Source organism: Phoenix dactylifera, chromosome 10 (assembly GCF_009389715.1).
Source record: "Phoenix dactylifera cultivar Barhee BC4 chromosome 10, palm_55x_up_171113_PBpolish2nd_filt_p, whole genome shotgun sequence".
Lineage (NCBI taxonomy): Eukaryota > Viridiplantae > Streptophyta > Magnoliopsida > Arecales > Arecaceae > Phoenix > Phoenix dactylifera.
This window is the reverse complement of record NC_052401.1, coordinates 8,031,867-8,057,027: the sequence shown is the minus strand read 5'-3', so window position 1 is coordinate 8,057,027 and position 25,161 is coordinate 8,031,867. Positions and strand designations below refer to the sequence as shown.

General features: G+C 39.8%; 2 protein-coding genes across 2 annotated transcripts; both read left to right on the top strand.

The window, feature by feature from the left end:
• Positions 1–12,629: 12,629 nt before the first annotated feature.
• Positions 12,630–13,251, top strand: LOC103713697. The gene has a single exon (XM_008800707.4). It carries the CDS (start codon positions 12,780–12,782, stop codon positions 12,990–12,992), a length of 213 nt encoding a protein of 70 aa, XP_008798929.1. The 5' UTR covers positions 12,630–12,779; the 3' UTR covers positions 12,993–13,251.
• Positions 13,252–18,707: 5,456 nt separating this feature from the next.
• Positions 18,708–19,624, top strand: LOC103713698. The gene is made up of 2 exons (XM_008800708.4): positions 18,708–19,137; positions 19,322–19,624. Exon 1 carries the CDS (start codon positions 18,926–18,928, stop codon positions 19,130–19,132), a length of 207 nt encoding a protein of 68 aa, XP_008798930.1. The 5' UTR covers positions 18,708–18,925; the 3' UTR covers positions 19,133–19,137; positions 19,322–19,624.
• Positions 19,625–25,161: the final 5,537 nt, after the last annotated feature.

Genomic DNA, 25,161 nt, shown 5'->3' with positions numbered 1-25,161 from the left:
AATCCTACGCACGTCGATGAATCCTACGCAAATGAAGCACAGAAAATTATATTTAGCTGTCACTCACTATCAGAGTGGATCATCCATATCCTTGCTTCTTTTAATCAATATCAATATCCTTGCCGAAGCCTGTGGGCCCTATGAGCACCGACTGCCATGCAAGTGATTCCACGTCCAAGATTTCTGCAGCCAAGCATCCCTAACGTGGGCCCCGTTGGAGGTCTCCATCTATTTCAACCTTCATCACCATTAATTAAGACTAATGCCGTTTCGCCTCTCTCTCTCCCTTCCACGCACACAGATAGAGATAGAGAGAGAGAGGGAGGCTGTCAGAGTTGTAGGTTGTACCAAGTCTATGGAACAAAGGAATATTAAGAGAAGAGGAGGAGAAGGAAGAAAGATTGCATCTTGTGCGCAAAAGAATGATTCATCTTTTTTTCGTATGAATCTACTGTTGGATTGTGCAATGATCGATTGTGCAACGGAGCGATTCAATGGTCAACGTCGCGAGAGAAGAATAATTATTTTTTCGTGCAAAAGATACAGCCCGAATTCAGAAGGAATTTCGTACGAAGGATGCAATCCGAACTAGAAGGAAGGAAGAAAGAAGAACGAGCCTCGTGGCCGTCTAGGCGCGGCTCTGTTCTCCCCATCTTGCGACGTTTGTTTTATTTGGTTCTGCTTTTTTTTGGTGCGTTTAATCCTTGGAAAAAAACGGAGGATGGTGTGATTTTGGTGCCTTGAGTCTGGCTCCGACTGACAGTCACGTAAGGGGCTCGCTACTTGGGATCCTTTCCCTCAGCTGGTCGAAATAAATCTTTTTTTAATATAGTTTATTATATGTCATTTTAAAAAATAATTATTTATATTTTTTAAAGTTATAGAAAATTTTTCTTGTAGGGTTCTATTTGGATTAATTTGAGCTAAATTTTCTGTTGAATTAATGAACTCAAAAGCTTATTTGAGCATGATCCACATCAACTAACATGTGAGGCTGAATCTTGTGAGAAAGAGAAAAAAAATTAATTTTTTTTTCTTCTTGCAGGCCACAAACCAACAGGCTACGATTTAGTTTGGGACTTCGATGGATCTTTAAAAGATGCCAGGTTGGGTGAGCTAATAGGCTCAAGTTCTGCAAGATATTTTACAAGAATATCTAAATAGATCATAATTTTTTTTTCTATTAGCCTGGAGGGGATCCCAAGTTGATATGGATGATATACTATGTAATTATCATCAAAATCTTTCTAAATATAGCTGGATTTGCCTTTTGGAGCATATCCACCTAGTTACAATTTAAGTCAATTCTTGAGCTGGTTAGTCATTTTTATGCTCGATTTAGAAAATATCAACAGAGTCAAATAGATGAACTAGAAGAAAAATTGTGAGGCCCAATAGTCCCACATCGGAAAGACTCGTTCCAGAGCCTGGGCATATGAGGCGGGTGTCTCCAAATCCTGCAGACGCGTTTTGGGTGGAAAACAAAACCGGGAAGGGGTGAAGGACGCTTGCGTGAAGCCCCGAAACCGGACAATATCTGGCAGGGGAGCCCCGTGTTCCTCCCTCATATAGCCCCCACGTGGGCACTAGGTGCCTCACGTGCCTCGCGGAGGCGGGGGCGTGACATTTGGTATCAGAGCCGAGGACGGCTCTTGTCCGATGGTGGGAAGGGTGTGAGGCCCAATAGTCCCACATCGGAAAGACTCGTTCCAGAGCCTGGGCATATGAGGCGGGTGTCTCCAAATCCTGCAGACGCGTTTTGGGTGGAAAACAAAACCGGGAAGGGATGAAGGACGCTTGCGTGAAGCCCCGAAACCGGACAATATCTGGCAGGGGAGCCCCGTGTTCCTCCCTCATATAGCCCCCACGTGGGCACTAGGTGCCTCACGTGCCTCGCGGAGGCGGGGGCGTGACAAAAATTATATATCTATATCCATACTGGGCAATCAAAGGGGAGTCTAGGCTCTCCCAGCAAGCATTTCATACGCCATGCAATTTTTTATTCTTTTCTTTCTTTTGGTAGCCTCTTCTTGGTTAGCGGCACGGAGAAGGGCGCCCGCCCGCTCTTCCCTGCATGCTAACATGGAGAGGGATGCATGACCTCTCTCTCATGAATTTTTCCTTTTACAGTGACTACGGCGGGAGTAGAGCTGATCATGAGCCGAATTTTGGGCCTAAACTCTATTTATTTTTAATCGGGCTTCAGGCCAGCCTATGTAAAATTTGATATTTTTTATGCCCAAGCCTGGCTTATGATCATCTCAACCCCTCGTTGTATACATACTCTCTCCCACACTCTAATGTGAAGGTGACCACTCCATCTAAGAGAAGTGGAGGATGCTTTTGCCATACCCTCATGCACCCTCCCCATATTATGCCATGCACCACCCAACCTCTTTATAGGTCAGACCCGCAATGTCTTCCATACCACCCACCTCTTAAAAATCGGATCCAATCTGGATCCATTAAGCAAGTCGGATCCGCTTTCCATCTAATCCGTACATGCCAGCTGTCCATATGAGAGAATCGGGGCAGAAGCCGATGATTCCACCATGTCTCCGTACATCCTCACCTCACCCCTACCCTATGCCACCTACCCCCTTTATAGGTCAACCCTTCACCAGAGCTAATCATAAGCTAAGCCTCGGGCCTAACTTTTATTCATTTTAACCGGGCTTCGGGCTGAATCTATGTAAAATTTGATATTTTCTCTGCTCAAGCCCGACTTATGATCAGCTCTACTCACCACCCTCTACTCTTTCATACACATCCTACAACATGATCCCCCCATACGGCCAAACATGGTTCAAAGAGGAAACGGACGCAGGTCCCCTCATTTCTCTTTCCTATCCCCATGCACCCTGGCTTGTACCCCTTGCCCCCTCTATAGGACAACCCCTCACCGCCTTCCATTCCTCCCATACCCCATGCAGAACCTAGTGCATCTGCTCTAATTTCTCTCCTCGTTGTCCTAAGACCACCACCACCATCCCCCCTTCTCCCCTCCTATGTTTGTCCACCCTCACCACCATTAACCACTGTCGCCAACACAATCATCTCCTTTTTTTCCTCTCGCTACTATTCTGCGTGCCGAGATAGGAGAAGATCAAGAGATTTTTTTTACTATCGCTACTATCAGATCGAAAGATCTATGATCGAGACAGATAGACAAATAATGTCCCGTCACTACCATTAGATAAAATCCATGATCTACACTAGCCAAAGCATTTGTGGTGTTTATATAATTATAAATTTCTTAAAACTGCTATAATAAAAAAATAAATATATTTAAATAGTTAATTTTAATATAATATTTATTTATAGCGCTTTCTCTATCTTCACTCTTTAGTAGGGCTGAAAACCGGTTGAATATGGACCAGATATTGATATATCTATATTTGTACCAATATTTGTATCCATATTTTTTGAAATGAATATGGAGATGAATTAGATATTAATACAGATACAAATCAGATATTAAGCATATCCATATTTTTATATCTAGATACAGATATAAACTGGATACTATTTCAGATATTAATCAAATTTTGAGCAAAATTCAAGGATGAAAACCAATAACAATAACATAATCGTAAAGAAAAGATTCAATTTAAAAAAATGTAACTTTAACAAAAATTAATTGAAACAAGAAGCCATAATCAAAATTAGAAAACTTCATTAAAATCAAGAATTTAATAATATCGATCAGGGCATCAGTGCTCCTACATTTGGCGTGAGATGTGCATTCGAGTTCCTCTGGTACTTCCTTGCATCTCCTGGGCGGTGGGAGATAGTCGCAGTATCGATGTTGTTGAGGATAGTTGGATGGCCGGATTGCCGCTATCCAGATGGCCTACCATGTTCGACCCAGTTGCGACGTTGGGGAGCAGATAGGATACTGATCGGATTCATCTGCTTTTTGGCAATGACTTAGCTGAGAGGGTGCTGGCCACACCTTTATCCCTTGAGGGGATGGTAGATAGGAGGATGTGGAGCTCAACTGGGAGGGCGAGAGATACAGTCGGTGATCTCCAGAAGATAGTGGACCCAGAGACGGCCCGCCGGTTGGAGGGCCGCTGGATTTGGCGGTTACGAGTACACCCACGTGTGGCTATGTTCTTATGGAGGGTGGCATGGGGCATTCTACCGACCAGAGGGATCTTGTCCAGGAGAAGGGGTTCGGATACCAACCGACTGCGAGGGATGCACTGGGGAGGAGGAGACCATCGGTCATGTTCTATTTACATGTTTGCGGGCACTTCAAGTTTGAGGCCTTGCATTTGCTCACCGGCAAACCTTCACTTCGACGGAGTGTTTTCTGCGGCAGTTGAGGGATTCAGCTCGGAAACATGACACGACAGATAGGGGAGCAGTATGGGTCTATGTGGCATTTCACATCTGGATGGACAGGAATGTGAGGATCTTCGAGGGCCGAGGATTTGATCCAAGATCAGTGGCTGATAGAGCTCTTGCACATGCAGTCGAGCTGGTGAGCGCTGTAGTTAACATTTCACCTGGAGATTACAGGGATACCTGGGGTTCCTCTTTGGCTCCTGCAGCGCCTGGGCATGTGATGATACCGATGGTATCCTGGGATCCCCCACCCTCTGATTTTCTCAAGGTGAATTTCGATGGCAGTGTATCGGAGGGCGACAGTAGGCTTTGTGATCAGAGACTAGTACTCCAGATTGATTGCGACCGAAGGTCAGCACACATTTGGTGGTTCCATTCTTGTGGCGGAGTTGCACGCAATGTGGGAGGGTCTCGTTCATGCTAGAGTACACCTGAGTACTCGGCAGGTATTCCTAGAGGATGATTCCACCACAGTGATTAGCTGAATCCGGGGCCGGCAGGCCAGGTTAGATTTGCATCCACTACTACGGGACATTTGGTGCTTGGCGGAGGAGCTAGATTCATTCCGGATTTGACATGTGTTTCGGAAGGCGAACAATGCTGTGGACTGGGTCGCCTCCTTTGCAGCCCACCACTCCGAATTTGTAGTATGAGGTGTTTCCGATCGAGTGCTGCTGGCATTAGATCGTGAATATTTGATTTAATTAAAGGATAGATTTAATTAAAAATTATAATTTCAATAATACTTATTACATGCAAGAGAGAGAATATAATCCATAGGAACCTACTTTCTACATCAGATACCAGATCAATAGTATAGTACAAGCGAATATTTGACGACTAGACTAAGGGTTCAAAATTTCCTACCTAGATTTAGAATTGGATTGAATGATTGACACTACCAACCGCCTCACGTTACCATTCACAATAGCTCGTCACCAAACTGGACAAGATTACCTAAGAGCAGGAACCACAGTAAAGAAAAACAAAAAGAAAACAATCAAAATCCAATCAAGTTAATGAAGAAACACTAGCTTTTTGAGATAAGACGATGTAGAATCAAGAGAGAAGAAGGCCAAACACGGCAAAGGGGAAGAGAGCTCACCATTTTCAGATCAAAACTTGGCCGAGGTTCAGCTAGATTTGGCTGCAATAATCCCCAAATTGGATAGGAACCATGGCACCTCCAAAAAATCTCACAATCGTCACGGGTTGCAATCGTTGGGCTTTGAGCCTTCGGGCGTCGGAACCTAGTTGCTCGAAGATGATAAAGAGGAAAGAGGAACGAGTTCCGAAGTAGTAGAGGCATGTGGGGTGAGTTCTATGGCACCTCTAAAGAATCTCACAGTTGTCGCCAGTTGCAATCACTGGCTTCGGATCTTCGAAAATCGGAACCCTAGCCGCACAAAGACGATGAAAAGGAAAGTGGAATAAATTCGAAAGTAGTAGAGGCACACAGGGTATGGCACCTCCAAGTAATCTCACAATTATCGCTGGTTACAATTACCGTACTTCAATCTTCTTGAACCTTAACTGCTCAAAGACAACGAAGAGAAAAACCAGATTATCGAACGATAGAGGTTGCGGGGTGAGTTCGAATGAAAAGAAGCCTGATTGCTGAAGGTTAAAGCTTAAATGGTTAATCGAATTGAGGTGATGGATTATCAACAATCAAGTGCATTCACCATCGGGCTTAGAAGATCATTTTTTTGTCATACTGATGTTTTTGGATCTGAATCTAGGTAAACTAATTTAATCTGACTTTATATCCGTATCCGAAAAATTTTTGAATCAACTATATCTTATCCGGTCATATAAAAAAATAGTATCTAAAATTAATTCAAATTAGATATGAAAAAAAATACGGATAAAATCTGCCCCACTTTCGGCCGCGCAGTTACTTGCCGGACCAGTGCTTTTGAGTTGTTTTTTAAATATTAAACCAAAGATATTGAGGGGTGGAAAGGGGTTCTCATGGGTGGGTTAGAAAGCTCAGGGGGATTCGCTGTCGACATGCTAGGTCGGACTTGCACCCATTACTCCGGGACATCCGGAGCATGGGGGAGGAGCTAGACTTACTTCGGGTTTCACATGTGTTTCGGGAGGCGAATAGGGCTGCGGACTGGGTTGCCTCCTATGCAGCCCACCATTCTGGTTTTGTATTTTGGGGTCCCTCCGACCATGTGCCGCAGGCATGTGATCGTGTTTTGCTTTGTGATAGTTCTGAGCTCTCTCATCGTCGTATGTAGTGAGAAGCCGGTTTAAAAAAAAAAAAAAAAAAGAAAAGAAAAGAAAAGAAAGAAGAAGAAGAAGAAGAAGAAGAAGAAGAAGAAGAAGAAGAAAGAAAGAAAGAAAGAAAGAAAGAAGAAGAAGAAGAAGAAGAAGAAGAAGAAGAAAGAAAGAAAGAAAGAAAGAAAGAAGCTCAGGGAAGCACGGAACTATAAGTTGGGAGTGGGGCCCACGGCTGTGGGACCCTCCCTGCCCTCCATCGCCTCTGTAAATTTAGCTTGGCGATGGCCTCTGGAGCAACTGCACTTTGAATCCGTGGTTCTTAACCGTTCTATATTCCTTGGTTTTTTTTATTCTAAATCTCCCAACCCCCTCCCCTCTCGCTCTTATATTTTTGGCTATTAGTTTTAGTTCTGTGTCTAATGGTTCCCCTTCTTCTATAATATTTTTGTCTATCTCTACGGTCTTGCATTTTCTTTTATTATCCATCGCTTCTATCATTAAGCATGCCAATAATAACAATAAAAATATCACGTATGATTATATGGTTTTTTTTAAATAAAGTAGGTTAAAATTATAAATTCTTTGCTTGTGATTCTGGATTTTCATCTAAATTTCCCGAGCAAATCTATATCCTATGGTATTTAATTATCTATAATTTTTTATATTATTCAACTTATTAAGCAGAGGCATGTTTCCAATACTGCCTAAAAAAAAAGACATGCATAGGATGATCTATCTTTAATTAATACTATGTTGTTTTGTTACTTATTTTGTTTATTATTCTTTACTACTTATATCATTTTATATGCATATGTATTTTAATTGTTATTTTTATCAAGTCCTACCAATGATGGTCATACTATAAATTGCTTAAATCATATTTTTCTATACAATGAACCCATACCAAATGACATAAAATGAGAAAAATAGGTTCCATCAAATTTATTTATTCTTTTATCATCAATGCTGATAATTTTTCTTTTCTTTTTTTCACCTCTAGCATGGATGAGATGGGAGAAGCAAAATGGAGGTGAAGTTTCAGAACTCTCCTCAACCAAGTGAAAAAAAAAATTGTTCAAAAAAATTTAACTATAATTGTATTTTTGTAAGGAAAAATAGCTTTTGCATTTATGTACCATCTATATCTTGATATAGGAGCAGTATTTTGTCAAAATCATCCCAGACAAATATATCAGAATTTTGTTCGGTGTCTAATATTTGATACAACTATAGTTTTTGCTTATCACCATATTCCTACTTTTTTCCCCCTATTTTTCAATTAGACTTGCCAACACAGTATGGGTTACTTGCTAGTAGATCAAAAAGGTGGAAACATTAAAATAGATGGATTTTTTTTTTTAAAAAAAAGAACTAAAATGGAGGTAATCTAGAATACCTCCTTGTTGACATATATCACATGCTCATTTCTTATGTTACTTTCAAGTATAGCTCTACCTAGACATTTCTAATGAAGGATCAACATCATAGGTTAAACTAGAGAATACAAGAAAGGAAACCTAGAGACTTAACTTGGGTTACATATGCATCTAAAAATCAAAAAAAATTGGTTAAGAAGGATCATGAGATAAATGTTACCTGACTCGGGTTAGTTTGAGATTAAAGCTTAGTTAGGGCGAGCCCAACCGTGATAAGAAGGCTGATCTCGCCCTCAACCGGGACCGAATCTCCGGTGAATCCGATTAGTGGAGCATTCATTCTCCGGAGCTGGCTTTCCGTCATCCCCATTTTTTGGTAGGCATCGTAGTACAAAATATTTGCCAAGCTTCCATTATCAACTAGGACGTGCTTTACATCAAATTTATTTACAATCATAGAGATGACCACAGTATCATCGTGAGGAGTCTCAACTCCTTCTAAGTCCTCATCCGAGAACAAGATAGCTTCGGAAGTACGTGGGCGCTTCAGAGGGGTTTCTCTCCCGGTTGGCTCTTCGGCCGAGCCTCTCCCGATGGTGTTGATAGTGCCAGCAATGGGCCTGTTGTCGTTTGGATTTTCGGGCGGCGTGGCATTCTCCGCCGGCCTTCTTTCTTCACATCGGTTCTGCATGAACCGGTTAAGTACTCCTCAACGAATGAGTGCCTCGATCTCATCCCAGAGCTGGAAGCATTCCTCCATGTCGTGGCCGTGGTCCCGGTGGAAGCGGCAATACTTCTTGGGGTTGCGCTGAGCCCCTGTATCCCGCATCGGGGGTGGAGGTCGGAGGTAGTCTCGACCTTCTATCTCTATTAGGATCTCTGCCCGGGGTACATTAAGGGGAGTGTAGTTCTCGTACTTCCCCAGGGGCATTCGTGGCCGCGATGGAGATCTCGATCGAGATGGGGACCTCGGTCGAAGCTGTCCCCGCTGTCGAGGTGGACTTCTTAGCCGAGGCAGGTTCTTATCTCGGCGGGGAGATCAGCTCCTTGGGCGGCCACGCTCCTCGTGGCGTCTCTTCTGCTTCTTTCAAGCCTGCTCGGTTGCGCCTCGTCTAGAGGCGATAGCCTCTTCGGCCTTCGCATACTTCCGAGCTCGGGCCAACATCTCAGTGAAGTCAGCGGGGAAACTCTTCTCAATAGAGAAGAGAAACCTGTAGGATCGAGCCCCAGTCTTCAGTGCCGACATGGCTATCGACTGGTTGAGCTCGCGAACCTCCCAGGTTGCAGCGGTGAAACGGTCGAGGTAGTCTTTGAGGGACTCTCCCTCCTTTTGCTTGATGTTAAGGAGGGAATCCGACGTTCGCCGCTGACGTCGGCTGGCAGCAAAGCTGGTGGCGAACTGTCTGCCGAGCTACTCAATAGAGGATACCGTGCTCACTTCAGTCTAGAGAACCCGAGCCGAGCCGTTTCCCGAAGAGTCGTTGGGAAGGCCTTGCAAAGCACATCCTCTAAGGACCCCTGCAATGCCATTAGGGCTCGGTAACTTTCCAAGTAGTCGAGGGGGTCGGTAGTTCCATTGTAGGGCTCCACTTGGGGCATTTTGAACCTCGGTGGGATCGGCTCATCCTCGATCTGGCGGAAAAAGGAGGACTTGGTTGTGAACTCAAAGTCACCCTCGCGCCTTGCCTTCATGCTGTGGAGCGCCTCAATCTGGCGCTCGAGCTTCTCGACCTTCCTGTCGAGTTCTCCGCCCTGGGGGATTGCCACGGTAGTCTGCTCCGATTCGGATTGGTCCGGGGCTAACTCAGCTTTCGAGTGCTGCGGCCTTCTGTCTATGCTCCTCCCTAGCAGTTCTCTCCGGGGAGACGCTCGGGCTGAGCCTTTGTAGCAGCACCGTTCTTCATTGTTGGCTCTCGAGGAGCCATGAAGATTTTGGCCATGGGGCGCCGGTTCGTCTGGAGGAAGCACTGGCTGGACCTGGACCTGTGGAGGCGGCATAAGTGGGGCCTCCGTACGTTGCAGGCCTTGGACGGCTGCGGCCAAGGCTTGAACTTGTTGCACCAGGATATTGAACTATTCCGGCTGGACTTGAGGGACTGGGTCCGCCGGAGGTCTTGGCGGTGAATTCTGGACAGAGTGTCTAGGGCTTGGTGGGGGACGTCGGGAGGCATTGGAGGCTCCTTTGCTTTTCAACTTCATGGCCACAACTCGGTCCCTTCCTCTAGCGCCAACTGTTGCTGGAAATTGGACCCGGGGGCGACCACTGGCTGAGAAGGAGGAAGCTCCGGCAAAAGATGGTGGGTGGTGGTTTGTCGGCAGGCGGCGTCCTCCGGGGGACCTGCAAAAAGCCGGTGACCGGGGTTTCCGGCGCCAGCCCTTCGATGCTTAAATCAGAGAGGGCTAATGTGTAAGGGGAGAGAGATTATCTTCTCTATTTTTCAAAGTCCAGACCCCCTCTAAGAGGGAGGGGTTTTCCCTTTTATAGAGGTGTACAGGATTACCTGTGATGTAACGGGGCGAACGAGTTACCGTTATGATTGAGTACGATCGTATGAATTAATGCACGATCGTGTGAATTAATGCATTACCATGGGAGATCAGGCTAGAGCCAGTGAGTCGTCGCGGCTGATCGGACGTAGTCGAGTAGGTCAACTGGTTGCCGTGGAGAGCCTGAGATCCGTGGATAGCATGCGCATTAATTGTTGAATGAGCCGGAGATCTGCAAAGGCCATGCGTATTAACTGTTGAGTGAGCTGGAGATCTGCGGAGGCCATGCGCATTAATTGTAGACAGCGGTAGCAGGGCATGGTCCCCGGTCGAGCTGCAGAAGGATGTGATCGCAGCGGGTGGATGGTGAGGTCGGGCTTCCGAGGTCAAGAATGCTGAGGTCGGGTGCCCGGGTCGGACATCTTGAAGTCGAGCGCCTGGTCGGGCGCCAGATTGGGAGCCCTGAGGTCGGGCGCCTTGAAGTTGGGCGCCCCCAGGTCGGGCGCCTCCAGGTCGGGCGCCCCCAGTCACGTGATGGCGATGCGTTCACGTGTTTTGGGGCAATTCATTTTTTCCCCAACAATTAGTTTTCAGAATTGAGAAGAATAGATGCTTTCTTCTCTTGAGGGAAATATAGTCTATCTCTACATACGCACGCGCGCACTCATATATATATATATATATATATATATATATATATATATATATATATATATATATATATATATATATATATATATATATATAAAGTCTCGTCGCTTCGGTGAATCACTTGAGCCCTGAGACATTTTCGGTGCCATGGAGATATATGCCTGAAATTTTATTTTGATGATGATACAGATATTATTTATAAAATTTTATTAGCCGACAAACTTTATCCTTTTTAACATACTTGTCACATCATTTGAGATCGTGGATGTTATGTTTGCAAATCGAGATAATCCATGCAGCTAAAATCAATAAATGATAATTGCATGACTAATTTATTTGACAAATTACTGAACATTAACTACCAAAAAAATATAGGAAACACATCTATATATTTTTTTAAAAAAATATTATCTCAACAAAGTTGGAGGACTGAGATATCCCCTCAACTACTTGCTAGTGTTTCATCAATAAATGAATTAGTTTTGAGTAAATGAATTAATTTACTTTATAAAAAGGAATTGGGCAAAGTCCAATTAATCTTTTTAAAAATTAATAAATGAATGAATGGACAAATGACTTTACAACCGACCCATTTTAGTCTCGAATAACCTACTGTACTCTACAGGAAGGAATATTTTAAACTGTCTTTACTTTTTTTCTCCCAAAAATTATTTAATGGATTAATTTTTTAGTTAGTATATTAAAATAGTTTATTACACTTCAACCTTGAACCAAATGGAGTTCCACAGAGATCTACACAGGAGGGGTTACCCTTCCACACTCTCTGAACATAAAACATTTTTTCATCAATGGGAAAAAAATGGTTGTGCAATTTTTCCTATCAAATCTCTCTGTTACTACTTTAGAATTTAGAAAATTGATGATGCAAAGGGTTACCAAGCACCATATGATCTCATACATTAATGCTCAAAAAAAAATATTAATGAATTTTTTCATTATCCCGTAAATTAAGCCAAAAAGGCAAAACTATAGCATAAACGATATCTTTTATTAGAAGCATGATGTGTCAGAGCCTTGATTGAAATCTATGCGGGATTATGGTATTCCGTACCGGTCTGAACCAGATGGTACGAGGCAAATCATACCGGTTTAGTACCGGTACTCGGTACAGGTGGCTTACTGAAATTCGATATGCCAAAAAATCTCATACTGTACTGTACCAATACTGTGCTAGTGTGGTATGGGTATAAAGTCTGGTATCGATATCGAGACGGTGAATCTTACTTGAAATCATTCTAAATAAAACAAAGTAAGGAATCTCAAGCTCCCAACTTTGTTCTGGCTATTTGCAATTCTATTGGCATCTTGAAAGGAGGACAGTCATTCGAAGTCTATTCCTTTGCCACAAGTTCACAAGGAAACAAGTAATTAATGGGTCTCGAGATAGCTTTCCTAAAGGCTCATTCCCAACTTGTCCTACCACCATACGAAAAGAAGCCATGAGTGGCCCATGATCAAAAGGATTGGTGTAAAGCATGTATTCCCTTTTAACTTAAAAAGCTACCACCCCTTGGTTCTTTTCCCTCCCCTTGCTTTCTTCTTAAGTGTGGCTTCTCTTCCTTCTCCAAGAACATTTCTTATTACCACCTACCATTCTTATCTGCATCAAAAAAGAATAAACCATCCTTCTTTTGAAGCTTGGGGAGGAGAGAGATCAAGATGTCGACGGATTGGGGGCCGGTGATCATCGCGGTAATCCTCTTTATTCTCCTATCACCAGGTCTCTTGTTTCAGCTACCAGCGAGGACAAGAGTAATAGAGTTTGGTAATATGTACACGAGTGGGATATCAGTTCTGGTTCACAGTATCATCTTCTTCGCAATACTAACCATCCTGGTGATTGCAGTAGGCATTCATGTGCATGCCGGATGATCAAAGATGGTGAAAGTTTCATGGCCTTCCACTTCGGTTTGGACTACTCTATGCTTTATATGGTTCCTCTGAAAAATGTTCTTTTGCTTTGCAACTGTAACTTGGTAGAGTTATTTGGTTTTTTTATCCATCTTCACATAAGATGCATCAATTTGGATTCACAAGTGTATGCTGAATTATTGATGTTGTGCCATAGTTGGGGAATGGATGAACTCGAGTCAAAAAATCAAAACCATTTATGAAGTCTTATCTTCTAAAATAGCCCCTTTATTTCATTTTAATTGCTTTTCCCTTTTTTTTAAAAAAATGATCTAGGTAAGATTGGTGAGTAATTTTAGGTTACACAATAAGAGTTGTCATACACATCAAATTTGGTGAAGACACTTCAATTCTCAGATCTCTCCTAGTAGTGTTTAAAATAAATTCACAAGGAAATTACAAAATAAATGTACCAAACTTAATCCCGAGTTGGGATCGGCTTGAAGAATCTACTTTCCAATCTAGTAATCATCTCCAACAATTAAATCTTGAATATAGGAAGTGTTCACCTCAAAGGGAATCAAATAGATTCAAATTCTTTATGAGGGTTGTAATATTTTTGTATGCGAAATGTGTACTGGACACATGCAGATGTTATATTTATTTTAGAACAAAGCGAGTGCTTAGTTGCAAATTGTACAAGGAAGAATGTATGTCAAGATATATATCTTTTGAATCTACAGTCCAATGAACATGTCCCTCTTCAATTTGGAGAAAAAGTTCCACTTTTGAGTCTATTGAGAGGTTTTCTCAATGAAAATTTTTTTCTGAATTATATCTTTAAAATAATTGGCAATAGCAGCACCACCATTCTCAAAGCACATATAGTTGAGGGTAACCATTAAACACTATCATCTGGATTGTGTTTAAAATGCGGCCACTGTTGAAAGGGCTATCTCTTCCTAAGGATACAACTTTTCAAATCATCTAAAAAAAATTCATAAAGATATTGATTTTCCTTGTAGAACTGATTGACTCTTTTATAAGTTTCATAGATTTAGCCTTATACATCTAACATGATGAAGGGGCCAACTTACCAAGCTAGTAAAATTTTTGGTAGTCGTAACAAAAGATTTGGGATCAGCTCTTACCTTTACCATGATTTATTAGGTTAAGAGTATTTGGGAGAGAACTATAACCCACGCCCCAACCCTTCCACCATATGACCATAATTAATATTTAGAGAAGATCGCCACAAAATTTAAGACATAAACTTACCCAATTGACCTATTATTCAGAAAGCCTCATCTATGAACCCTATTTCCATATAACATACTCATCTATTATAAATCCACTCTGGAATGCTTATCGTTTAAAATATAAAGTTCAATCCTTCAAAAGAACAGAAAATGACCTGCTTCTTTTCCTTTTCTTATGACAATAATAACTAGTAAATCTCTTTTTCCTTGTATAAAAGATAGAGAAGAACGACCTATACTACTGCTCTTTAGCATTCGCATGTAAAGATGGGAGGAACAATTTACCTTCTTGTTTGGCTCATTTCTTACGGTTTGCGATGATAATGGTGGTGATGGCTTGGTGAAGGTTATAGCTTCATGAAAAATAGAAAGAAAATATAAAATGATGAATAAAGTTAGAACACGAGGCCTAACATTATGGATTGGACCTATCACTAGCATGATGTCATAAAATATGAGTTGTTTCAGTCTTCAGAATATGAGAGAGCTAGGATCATGAGCAAAGGATACAAACAAAATAAGATGAGCAGCCTCAAATCTTGCATCCCAAATGGCATGTCTTTTTCATTTTTGGATGCAACACAATTTTCTCCTCTCTTTTTTTCAAAAATATTTTGAAAGTGCAATCACCATATTCGAATCATGATCCCAAGCAATCCCTTAAAAGAGGAGTGTCGATAATCGGACCAAGACTGATTAGAATTGCAAGTTGTGTAACACATAATTTAAGCACTAGATTTGTGAATTGGCAAAGTCAAATGGTGGCATCCCCATTATATTTCCTGAAATAAAAGAAAAAATATGCTCAGTCGAACCTATTACATTTGGTGTGTTTGCTGGTCAAAATCAGTAGGTTCGTTGCATGTTTACTAATGATTGTTGGTCTGATCAGAACTTTATGGCAGCAGTTAGCCAAGTATGTGGTTAGGTTAAAGAAGTCTGTGACTGGACTGATCTAGTTCATCCTTCAGCCTGCTTAACTAAATAATTTCATTTGATAGCTCATTGTCAAGATCAAGTTGGCCAAGCATGAACCTAACTTGAGCTAAATTTGGGCCTAGTGTTAGACCAATTTCAAATAGGTCAGTTTTGGATTCAAGAACTAAGCAGCATGAGCAAATCCAATCTCTTGACTAGTTCCTTCTATGCAACAATTTGTACTTTTAGAGGGCAGTCTTGTAAATATAAATGTATTTCTTTGCAAATATACAAAAATATTAAATCAAATGACGGAATTATTATCATCCATAACATGATTCCACTTGCCTGCACTCCATATGTGCTACATCTACTACAATCTAAATATAACATAAGCCATGGCATGAAACTTCCGATTAGGTCAAAGATTTCCATGTGATCGTTGTGGTATGGAATATGCAATTATTCATACGAAAGCATATATATATACATCTACCCAACTACCACATGAAAAAAAAAGAAAGAAGAATTCCTTGTGTTTTTTTAGTATGCTTGTCCTTATTCTCCTATATAAGACAATTCAATCAAATAGTATTTGCAAGAATTATAATTTATTTCAGAATTATTAACGAAAGCAAAAAATTCAAATTTATGCTTAAGAAAACAAATTAAAGTAGAATACAAAGGACTGAGGGAACTTATTCAAGCTCTTGTTATTCTGGAATCAAATAGGGCCTCAAGGACTAGACCTAACCTAGACCTTGGTAGTCTATTAATGGGTCAGATTACTTCCAAAGTCCGGTCTAGGTCAAATTATTTATTCTAGCTATTTTTTCTCTCTCAAGTGGAACGGGCTCCAATCAAATTGGGCTCAATTGTGTTCCATCCAGTTTGATTCGGATTTAGATCAGATCCTGATCTATCTAATCCCACCAATTTGTAGCACTACAACCGAATAGCGGAATAGGGGTGTCAGTGGCTTATACACTGAAGCTGGCCTAAACTAAAGGACTAGATTAGAGAAGTCTGGTTACTTTATTGGGCCATGCCTGACAAAGTGCAAATTGGACCTCAATTTATCCCTTCTGTTTTGTTGCTTCGAGGACCGAGACTATAAATCAATCATTAGATTTAATTCTTCAAATTATCATGTGGAGGAACTTTAGGACATCCTCGGAAAAAGTCATCCGGTGTCGTAGCTAATCAAGTGGCTTTAGAAGCATATGTATAAGCTCGTAACGAGGGACATGATTTTGCTCGTAAAGGTAATGAAATTGCCAGTGAAGCTAGCAAATGGAGATATGAACTAGCCGCTTCATCCTCGAAACCCGGTTCCTGAGTCCCTTGGCCCCTAATCCCTCTTCGTCAGATATGTAAGTATAAATAAAGCCAGAATTACTTGTTTGTGCTTGATCTGTTCTATTTGAAGACTTCATTTCTAGATCTACTTCGATTCAAATCAATTCTTCGAACCTGCCACAGGCTTTCCAATTTTTTGTCAGATGGAACGAACCTTGACTGTTTGAACAGCTTTTAAACCATGGAGTGAACCCAGGCTTAATTTCCCAGTCTGAGCTAGCCCTAGAGCTATAGCATATTAGGCAGAGTCTTTCTGTATACCTTCCTACAAGTAAATCTTGCTCTCATCTAAACCCAACTTTAGAACTACTATAACCAACGTGCATCAAAGTTGTAGCATAACTGCAGTGACCTATCTCTGGAGTGTGATTTCCAATGTGATGATTATTTCAAATATTTTAGCTTTGTGATAGAGATGGGCAGGTACTCTGAGAAACCTCTTTTCAAGAGACAACAGCAAAGTTGGTGAGGCATCACTCATGCATTAACAGATCTGAAACTAATTCATAATAGGCCTATTAGTTGCTCTAATTGCTTTTATGCATGTATGTTCTTGCATATTTGCTGTACATAATTTGCCAAAGTGCTTTTAACTGCAGTTTGAAGTCAATCTGAAGATAGGCTTGGCCTAGCAATATCATGCAAAACAACCCCTATACAACCAAAGTGTATTTTGTCTCAACTTGATAAATAATCAATAGCATGCAAGTCAAGGCAACCCCTATTACAACCACAAGACAACCTTGATTATTACAAATTTGCTTCTCAGCTTTTTGTCTGATGCTTTGTCAGAGGAGACACCTCTTAGACATGCTTATCCAACCCTATGATCTTGCTGTCGGAAAAGATGCTAAGGTAACAGATATTTTAAATGAGGAAAGAGATCAGAATTGGATCATTGATTTAGGAATCTAGTTACTAATGGACAGGCTCTTGAGATCTTTTTTTACATGCTTAGTTACAGGGAATCAATCTTTACCTTTTTTCCTTGGTGATGGAGTAAGAATGGAACTTTTTATGTTCACAACTGCTACTCAATAATCAATATGGAGGAACTTCTTGTTTAATAGCCACAAATTTCTGGATTTTACCTATTCAAAAGAAGATCAAGGTTTTCCTTGTGGTGCTATTCAAGAAAAAAAAATCTTATTAATTTTTCAAACTTAGGAGCTTTTCTAGGCACGGATCTTTGTGGTGCATGGGTCACCCACAAAGAGCTGTGCAGTCCTCGAGCCATCATTAGGAGATGGACGGTCATCAAACAAGACGGTCCACGAACAAGTACTATGTCATGCATAACGTTTATTTTGGATAGTCGTCCATCTTTTGGTAGCGGCCATCAAGGGTTACACAACACTTTGCAGTGCACCCATGCACCACAGAGGATCCTAGCTGACCTTCCCTTGGCATACATGAATGTAAGCCAGGATCTTCCAACCAAACTAGCCTAAGTCCTATTGGCCTATCATCATTGTAGTTTCTGGTGTTTAAGAAGAAACCATACTAGTCTGCATGTCAATTTGTGCACCTTCATGTGAGGGACCATTGTTTCACCTACTGCATTCAGCTTCTGTTGAAACTGTTGGAAATAATTCAAACCTGTGCTGAAGAGAATAATCAATTGTATTTTGTTTTTTGAATAAGTCAGAACGTGTCTAGTTTGTTGCTAGGATGTTGGGCCTGTTTGCTAGTATGTAGGATAGTTTTAACTAATGCTATGATGTAGGACTGTTTGTATTTGTTAGAGAAAAAACAAAGCAAGTGTAGAACGTGTTTACTTCCTTGTCAAAGTCACCAAGTCTATTTAAGAGTATTATGTTATGTTTTCTGGATGTATAAAAAAAATATATATATAGATTTTTCAATATAACAGAGTCATTGTTTTTCAGATTTTCTGTATCCTCCACATCTGGTCCTTGTTTTCTATTCTCTATATTCTCTACAGAAACAAGTCAAAAGGTAACTGAAAGAACTTTAAAGTGATTCAGCTTTATCATGCAAGCATTACTTGAAACCTGGTTAGAACAAGCCCAAGTCCAATTAGACCATGGCAAACATTCCCCAACCTAATCCGCACTCCGTAATCTAAGGCACATTTCCAGGTCTTCATTATAATATTACTTTGTTATCACTAGGTTGAAAGGAGCATATACCTTTTTTTTTAAAAAAAAAAGGTGGGTTCCTTGGCATGATTGTTCTATTCTAGCTTTCCCAGATTCCCATCCAAGCAATGAGCATTTTGGCATCCGAGGTGCCTTTTTCTTCTCATTTCAAGAGCATCATCTTCTCTCTGTCATCTTGGATCCAAACACTTCAAAGGTCTCGTTCTTCCTCTAAGCTCCTCCTCTCCCTTTTTCTGAGGTGAAACATAAGCTTCAGAAGAGGTGGTCAGTTTAAGGCAGTTGGAAATTTCCAACCATGAAGGATTGGGCTCCATCCATCATAGCTTCAGCTTTGTTTGCATTCCTGAGCCCCGGAGTAATCTTGCAGCTGCCGGGGAGGAATCGGCCGGTCGACTTCATGAACATGAAGACCAGCTGGGTCTCCATTCTGGCCCATGCTCTCATCTTTGGTTTGCTTCTCATGTTGTTCCTTGTCATTCTGCAAGCTCACCTATATGTCTAATGAAGGTGGTGTGAGGCAGATTATAGTTCTATGTTCAGCAGTCTCAAAGGATCAGTCTTGTTTTTTCTCATCTTTTTTTTTTTTTTTTCTTTTCCCACTTTTATGAGGTTGTGTTATCCTTTTCTGGGCATGAATTTCATATGATCATCTCTAACTGAAAAGAATTTCTTTGGCGTGCACTGGCTGCAGATTGTATCTGTCTTGAAGATGACTGAGCCATGGTAATCGACTGAAATTAGGGCCGGCACAGCAGTGACGATCAGCACCCGTTGTTTCGGAACATCTACAGGCTTTCAAGAGAGCTTGACGCTTTTCGGATCACTCATATCTTTCATGAAGTGAATAGTGTCGTCGACTAGTTTCTATGGGAGTGCCTCGAGGCCGTTCCTCTCCCTCTCCATTCACTCTTTTTTTTTTTGGATTTTGCTGGTGCACTCGCACTTGTTTAATATGAGGTGCTGTTGTATCAAAAAAGAAAAAAATTTCAAAAATTCCTTTTCTTTTCCACTAACAAGAAATATTTTGGAAATTGCATAAGACAAACTTGTCACGCTCTATGGGTAGTTAGTTCATCAAGTTGATCATGCAATGTTGGCTTGCTCTTAATTGCAATTGTTAGATAGTTAATGAGCAAAAATTTTAAGATCCCTAATAATATATTTTTCTTGAAAAATTTCATGGTAATATAATTTTTTCTCTAAATTATTTCGCTAATGCACATAGTAAAGCTTACGAAGGTTAGTACTAAGAACCTGAGTTCGAGTCTCGAGTTAAGTTCAAAACATAAACTAGAAGGGATGAAAAATTTGGGGACATTAAAATGTAGGTTTAGGTCCAAAAGACAATCCATGCTGTGAACCAATGGCACCCCTTTTCTGACTCTCTTTTTTGTTTACTTTTCTTTTATTATATTCTTCAATACTTAACAATGCTACAAGGAGATACTGCCCACTATTGTCAACTAAGGAGTTTTAAACTAAGTTACTAACAAAATTAAACTAGATATTTATCATTGGTTCTATGATGATGAAGCTTCTCCATATTTGCTTGCGTATCAGAGTCATAGTTCTTCATGTTGACATTGAGATATGTATTTGTAGCCTGTTTATGTTCACTGAAACGAAGAAGAAGATTTTGACAAACTCAACCCTGACAACTTGCTTTTGTTACATATAACATGAAAATGAGTCATATATATTTGAATATTTGTTCATTTAACAAAATAATTATTATTTTTTTGTTTACTCGGCACTCCTGTTATTTATTATTTATTTGTTTGTTTATTTTGTTATTTATTTATGTATTTATTTATTTTAAATCAATTAAGATAATCAAGCTAGGCAGATACGATGAATAAAATAATGATTAAGCCTTTTAACACCAAGTGGGTCAAATGGGATGCTCCCGCAAGTAGAGAACTTGTTTCTTAAGAGCATCTCTAGCTTCCCGCCCCTATCTTTTTAGGAAAATTATATCCTATACCACATACATCATATGGTCTTGTACCATGTCAATCATCTCATCGTCTTCCTGTGGGCTTCATTAATTCATCATGTATTAGTGTCAAAAATGACTTTCCCATGGCCAACAAAGATAGAGTTTTGAGTGTCAAAGCACTTCCATGTCCCTAACATCATGGTAGATTTCAAGTGAATCTTGGATCATCTAACTTGGAACTTAGACCAGAAAGATATGGCCAAAAATGCAAGACAGTGTCGATGTTGTCAATTCTTGTTAGAGATAATTCATTAAATTTAATTTATAAAACCAAAATGAAAAGTTAAAAATCTGGATTGAAGGCATATTAGGTACTGTCCTAGGAGTATTATTATCCCCATTGCGTCTCAAATTTAGGGATGAAAGTGGATTGGATAATATTCATTCGAATCCATTTTCATATCCGAAACTATCCAGATATGGATAGAAATTTGATCATCCGACTAGTATCCGTATCGGTATCTATATTCGCCAAAGAAAAATAGATATGCATATGGATAGACAACTATTTGATCCATATCTAAATATCTAATTCCATTTGTAACCCTATTTAATTTACATAGCATTAATAATTTTTTAAAAAATGAAGGACCATATTAACATGTTATTAACTTAATTTATGATCCACTTAGTAATATCTTTGATTCTGTGGTAATAAAGTTTAATTATCCGACTTATATCCGTATTTATATCCATATTTTTGGTATCCGATTTGTATTCTTATTTGTTTAAAATAAATATAGATATGATTTTTTTACATTCGATTAACATTCTTATCTGTATTTATATTTGTCAAATAAAATAAATAGAGATATGGATATCTTAATTAGTATCTATTCCGATTTCAACCCTACTTAAATTATTAGAACTCCTAGCTTGGCCTAGCTCCTTCTTGACATAGCATGAGCACATACAAGGCGATTTGATCAAATCCTTCAGTTGCCCCAAAAAAATTAAAGATTTTATAAAAACAAAATGGAGAAAATATGATGACTACTTTCTTGTGTGATCGGTAGAAAGTACCTAGACCCGATTCCAAGTAACTATAGAAAATCTGGTTAAGTTGGATCCAATTAGGTCAGGCCTAAAGTCTGGGTATTGATTGATCCAAGAAATTTGGAACCCTATGTTTTAAGCATATATGCTTGAGGGTGTGAACCCAAGCTTGAAAGATTAAGATTAAGCTCTCGGGTTACCACCAATGAAACCCCTTGCAATGCCAAGTTCCCTTATCTTTTTCTTGATGGCAGCCTCAGCCTAATCAAGAACCAATGCATATATAGGTCTATCACAGCACCTCCATGGCCAAAGGGTTGACCTTCTCATGGGCATATTGTTTCCTTTGATTCGCAGCGGAGTTCTATCATCTTACACATGCTTCGTTGCCCTCTCGTGCGATCCTCCATTGCTTTTAGGCTTTTTCTCTTGAATTATAGTTGATTTTTTCCTATGTTAGTGTGGTCAGAAGGATATTATTTCATACTTTCATTTGTTGATTGGTTTTTCTCCTAAAGTTAGATATGTGATTATCAGATGTAGAATGGCATACTACTCAATATAAAACAGATGTACCAGCGTAGGAACTAGAACAAACATTAATTAAATGAACAAAAAGTGACAGAAAAAATTATTTGGGAGAAAAAAATAAATTTATCTAAAAAAATAAATGCGGAAACAATAATTTCAGCTTCTCATAAGAAATCTCACATCTCTTTAACACGCCTTATCTCACCTAAGGGCTCGTTTGGTTCGCGGGAAGTATTTTCCCTTCTAGGAATATGATTCCTGGGAATCAGATTCCTAGGAAGAGAATACCTAGGAAAGCACTTTTGGCATGTTTGGTTAACCATGGGAAAGTGACAAATTTCCAAAGTGCTTATGTTTGGTTGACCATCCACTTTCCTAGGAAAGTTATGTATAATTCCTATTATGCCCTTAATAAAAATTAGGTCTTTAATGCCTCTTTAATGCTTCTTTAATGCTGAAGGGTCTTTTTGGGAAAAAATAAAAAAGGAGTGATTCCCACCTCATGGGAAAGTAACTTTCCCATGTTTCTCATGGGAAAGACTTTCCCATGAAATGTGGGAATCATATTCCCATGGGAATACAACTTTTCCATCTCTCTCCTTTGAAAACTCCAACCAAACAAGAGGCATTTCATTACTTTTCCGTTGACCACACTTTCCCCCCTCCCTTTTCTGCGAACCAAACGAGCCCTAAAAGAATTCTCTTATGATTTTCACATTACTCTCTCACATGCTCTTTGTAAAATCATACTCTCTCTCCCAGTATAAGACAAAAACATCATCATTTTCCACTTCCACTAAAAAACAAACTCAAGTATATGATACCTAAGACTCAACCTAACTTAATAGAGAATAGCACTAAATAAATTTCTAACAAGATAAGGACTCAGCAAGAAATCTCAATGCCTTATTGGGCTTTCGTTATGGGTCTGCTGATGTTTTCGATCTGTAGAATTTTATGATGTTTGTCTCATCTCTTCTTGTTTTGTTAATCTTCTTTCCTTTTCTGTTTTTTTATACAATTTACTTCTTGGCCTGGGATTTGTTCTTCTAATTCCTGGTCCGTTTTAGCATTTCATAACTTCAATCAATAGATGTTTTTATTTTGCACCATTTCGGCCTCACGGACCCTCATTTCAAAGGGTATTATGCATCACGGGATACTTCAAGTTGGGCAGAAATAATGCAGTTAAGTGCAGGAGAAGCAAAATCAGTTTTTGCAAGGAGGAAATCTTAAACACTTGCATTCAAGATAAAAAAGCAAAGAGTAGAGAATTGAAGGAAAACACTCTAATTTACTTTTTAATGGGTTTTAATGGAAATTGTCAAATAAATCATCCTCCCACTGGTCATGAGTTCCTCTGCTTCCACATGCCCATGCATACTACTACATATATGTACTTATAGAAACCTTGTGTTGTTTCTTTGTTATGGTTAATTGAGCCTTTTAATGATGGTAGAAGGTAACTCAGAGTCCATCCACCCATATCATTGTCCCTAAACCAACCTCACTCATTACCAATTATACAACTTTCATTTGAAGAAGCAAGGTCTTCTCAAGATTCGTCGTCTCGATATCGGATCCCGTACGGGTATCACACTAGTATAATGTCGGTACGGTATGGTATGGAGTTTTTTTGGCTTATCGAGTATTAGTATGCCACTCATACCGAGTACCAGTTCTGAATTAGTATGGTATGCCCCGCATCGCCTAGTTCGAGCCGGTACGGTGTACTATGATTGTAATATGGTAGGTGAATCTGCCATTTCGGCTAGCACAATTTTGTGTTTCCTAGAGCAAGAGCGAGAGAGAGAGAGAGAGAGAGAGAGAGAGAGAGAGAGAGAGGAGGGGGGCGGGGGGCGGGGGGGCAATTCTAAACCATCTCATGTAGGTGATATTTGCAAGAAGCTAATTCTTGGTTTCTAGGATAACCTCAAGCACGTTGTCAATAGAAGATTGTTGAAGTATATTGATTTAAGACTAAATACAATCAAGTCCATAGTGCAGGTGCCATATTACACTATTACCTCCTTAATTACCAGGTTTGTCTTGAAACTTCATATATTTACAACTACTTTGATTTCATGTTTATCGAATTTTTCATGCTCTATGCTTCCTCCTCTGGCCTATAGTCAAGCAGTTGCTTTCCTACTCCACATTGGAGAGGTTCTAGGTCCGAACTTTGGTACTATTATTTATCAAGTTTCCCTCTTTTAGTCTCTAAGGGAAGAAACAAAAAACTCCAATGGTTTGTTAATCCTCTGCGGCTAGATCAGATCTGACTAATTTATGCTTTGATCCCTTGAAACTATATTTTCCTACATCAATAACTACTGAGTTGCCGTGGGTGTTCAAGCTCCTTTCTACCGAAAATTATATAAGAATATTCATATAACCATATTTTCCTATATTAAATGGAACTAAGGATCATAAGAAAATCAAGATTACAATTATAAAGTATAGATCAGAATAACCGAACAAGATATAGAGTGACCATAACCATAACTATCAAGTCTTGTTCTTATTATACTTTAAAAAAAAAAAAAACCCATCATCAGTTCCAATCCAAGATTATTTTCTCAAAATAAGAAAAAAGAAGAAGATGCTATCGTAAATGCTCAAATAAACATGAAGCAATAGAGTGGGTAAATGTAATTACTGTTAAAATCTATTGATTGATTGATTGTGCCAAGCTTAATCGATCTTACTAAATTTCATCTTGATTGATTTGTGATTGATTGTGCCAAACTTAGTCGGCCTTACCAAACTTCGTCAGCCTCCTAATCTATATAAAGACTGCTCCTGTATATTGTTAGAGACAAGTAGACATATAATTCTTTTCTCTTTTTCTTCAATTTCAACAATTACCAAGATTGTGCACAAGCTGCCTGAGTGATACGAGGACGAGGTCATATTTAAGGCTTTTTTTTAATAGAAAATAACTGAGCAAATAGTTTATTGAAGGTTATCACAGATGTCATTACTCACTCCAGCCTTGCTTCTGT

Bases quoted from the DNA above. Each gene is read 5' to 3' on its own strand.
- LOC103713697 (XM_008800707.4), top strand. From the start codon at position 12,780: ATGTCGACGGATTGGGGGCCGGTGATCATCGCGGTAATCCTCTTTATT.
- LOC103713698 (XM_008800708.4), top strand. From the start codon at position 18,926: ATGAAGGATTGGGCTCCATCCATCATAGCTTCAGCTTTGTTTGCATTC.